A 2679-nucleotide genomic window follows, 5' to 3' on the forward strand; every position below is an offset into this window, starting at 1 on the left:
ATCAATTCACAAATTATTAATTAATCTTGTTTACATTGCTATTTTGACTCATTTTTTAAAAAAAATTAATTCAAATTATTTTTCATTTAATATTACAATATTATAATTAATTAAACTAAGTATCAGACAACCATCGTACTATATTAGTATAAGAAAATTCTCACGTATAAACACGTGTTAAATAATTATAAAAATAAATAAAGTTTTCTCTATTATTACGATACAAAAGAAGATTATTAGTTTCTTCTCTTGACAAAAATGTTGAAAAAAATATAGTATATTCTTTTTACATAGTTGGACTTTTCTTTCCTATAAACTTGGATCAGGTCTAATTGCTCGGGTTGTAGGTGAGTTGGTTCGGGTGGTTCAAGTCATTTATTCAAATTTTTGTGAGATCCCACATTTATTGGAGAGAAAAACGAGTGTAAGCAAGGACGCTAGGTCATGAAAGGGTGTATTGTGAGATCTCACATCGATTGGAGAGAGAAACGAGTAAGACAGAGGTCTCAAAAGAGATGGATTGTGAGACTCTACGTCAGTTGAGGAGGGGAACAAATTATTTTTTACCGAGGTGTAGAAACCTCTCCTTACTGTATGCATTTTAAAAACATTGAATGTAGGCTGAGGAGAGAAAGTCCAAAGATGACAATATCTGATCGAGGTAGACTTGGGCTGTTATATTTATGTATATTTAATTACGAACCAACTTAATCCATAAAATTTGTGATTTATTTTTAACCGACCCGAAAAAAGTAATTTATATTTGGAGATNAAAAAAAAAAAAAAAAACACTATAATGTCGATGTTTTTAGACACTTTTTGACTTCATTGTGACCATTTTTCGCTGTTCCTTGTTCGTATTCATCCATTCAAGATTAAGAACCAATCGTCTCAAAAGTTGATGCAAAAAACGGTAGATTCATAGCTTCAAAACTTGAAGAACGCGTTCGTTTTTAATAATATATATTCAAACTTGCACACCATGCACAAATAAAGCTCAACCTTTGATATAAGTTCATAAAAAGTAGAGAAGAAACAAACATCCAAGTTTTAGAATACTCTTTAAAACTTGCTTCCTTCCACATCCACCACGAACCTATACCTTACATCATTCTTCTCCAACCTTTCAATGGCTTTGTTTACATAATCCATCTTCACCACTTCCACCATTGAACTCAGCTCCTTCTCTTTGAAGAACTCCAAAATCTCTTGCGTCTCCTTCATGCTCCCGATGAAGCTCCCTGTAATCGTCTTCCTCCCTGTTCATGTTTAGAACGCGTAATTGTTAAGTTTACAAGTAAAGATCACGAGAGTGACAATATCATACTATTATGGAGAGTCATGATTTCTAACATAGTATCAGAGCTTACCTAAAATGACCATAGGAGAGACGAATTGCAAAGGGTTATTAATAACGCCCAACATAATCAACTTCCCGTCGAGTTTCAGTAGTGAAAGATATGGCTCGAGAGGGTGATGGGCGGGCACGGTGTCGATGATGTAATCGAGGGAGTCCACGGCTTGTTTCATCCGAGCATCGTCGGAGCTGACGAGGTAGTCGTCGGCACCGAGATGATCCAAAGCTTCTTCTCTCTTCTTGTTGGAGGAGCTTATGACTGTGACATGGTGGCCCAATGCCTTTGCTATCTTCACACCCATGTGTCCAACGCCGCCGAGGCCTAGGATCGCTCCTCTCAGCCCACTTTTCTTCAGCCCGAAGTGGTTTAGTGGGCTGTATACTGTCACGCCGGCGCATAGCAACGCCGACGCCTGCTCTGGCGCCATCCCATCTGGAACTTTCACCACAAATCTACACAACAAAACCATCAAAATCAGAACAATAACATCAAAAGTCAAAAGATGAGAACAGCCATGGCGGCTTACTTTTGGTCGACGACCATGGCGGTGGCGAAGCCGCCTTGGGTAGGGCGGCCGTCGGAATAAACATCATTATTAGTCCAAATCCTGTTATTGCAATATTGCTCTCTGTCAGTCTCACATCGTTCGCAGCTTTTACAAGATCCGACAATACATCCAACTCCGACAACATCCTTCACTTTAAATCTCGTCACGTTCTTCCCAATTTCCACCACTTCTCCGACAACCTCATGCCTTCAAGAAAACAAAAAAACACCCATTATTAAAAGCTCAAAAAACAGAGGAAAAACAGAGTAAAAAAACAGAGGAAAAACAGAGGAATTAAAATTACCCAGGAACCATGGGGTAATTGGACATTCCGAGTTCATTTTTGATGTTGTGAATGTCAGTGTGGCAGAGTCCACAGCATATGACTCTTATGTGAACATCCTCTGGCCCTGTTTCTCTGTAAATCAACCACAATTTTAAAACTTTGATGAAGAACAAGAACAAGAACAAGAAAAAACAGAGGTTTTTCTGATTTGAGCTGAATTCTATGGCGGACCTGAGCTGGTAAGTGTATGGAGAGAGGAACCCAGATGGGTCTCTCGCTGCAAACCCTGATGCTGTTCTTTCTCCTTCAACGCTACCCATTTTAGAGAGAGAAAGAGAGAGAGAGAGAGAGATTTTGTTGCAGAAATGGAAGAGGAGAGTTTGAGGAAGAAGATAACAGAGGATGAAGCATATAAATAAGGAGAGATTATTGGAGGGTTTGATTTTTCCTCACAATTTCTTTTTTTTTTTTTTTTTTTTTTTTTTTTT

General features: G+C 38.1%; 1 protein-coding gene across 1 annotated transcript; it reads right to left on the bottom strand.

Moving 5' to 3' along the window:
• Window positions 1–926: 926 nt before the first annotated feature.
• LOC111786670 (cinnamyl alcohol dehydrogenase 1-like) lies at window positions 927–2577 on the bottom strand. The gene is made up of 5 exons (XM_023666901.1): window positions 2423–2577; window positions 2210–2323; window positions 1885–2112; window positions 1371–1810; window positions 927–1259 (listed from the first exon to the last, which is right to left on the bottom strand). The coding sequence occupies exons 1-5, from the start codon at window positions 2509–2511 to the stop codon at window positions 1063–1065; spliced, it is 1068 nt and encodes a 355-aa protein (XP_023522669.1). The 5' UTR covers window positions 2512–2577; the 3' UTR covers window positions 927–1062.
• Window positions 2578–2679: the final 102 nt, after the last annotated feature.

This window comes from Cucurbita pepo, unplaced genomic scaffold (assembly GCF_002806865.2).
Source record: "Cucurbita pepo subsp. pepo cultivar mu-cu-16 unplaced genomic scaffold, ASM280686v2 Cp4.1_scaffold002339, whole genome shotgun sequence".
Classification (NCBI taxonomy): Eukaryota; Viridiplantae; Streptophyta; class Magnoliopsida; order Cucurbitales; family Cucurbitaceae; genus Cucurbita; species Cucurbita pepo.

What these genes read in the sequence shown, in the direction of transcription:
- LOC111786670 (XM_023666901.1), bottom strand. Translation starts at nt 2,511, where the DNA reads ATGGGTAGCGTTGAAGGAGAAAGAACAGCATCAGGGTTTGCAGCGAGA. An exon ending in CCATACACTTACCAGCTCAG is followed by an intron (nt 2,324 to 2,422) that starts GTCCGCCATAGA and finishes GTTGATTTACAG; the next exon opens with AGAAACAGGGCCAGAGGATG. An exon ending in CTCTCCTATGGTCATTTTAG is followed by an intron (nt 1,260 to 1,370) that starts GTAAGCTCTGAT and finishes AAACATGAACAG; the next exon opens with GGAGGAAGACGATTACAGGG.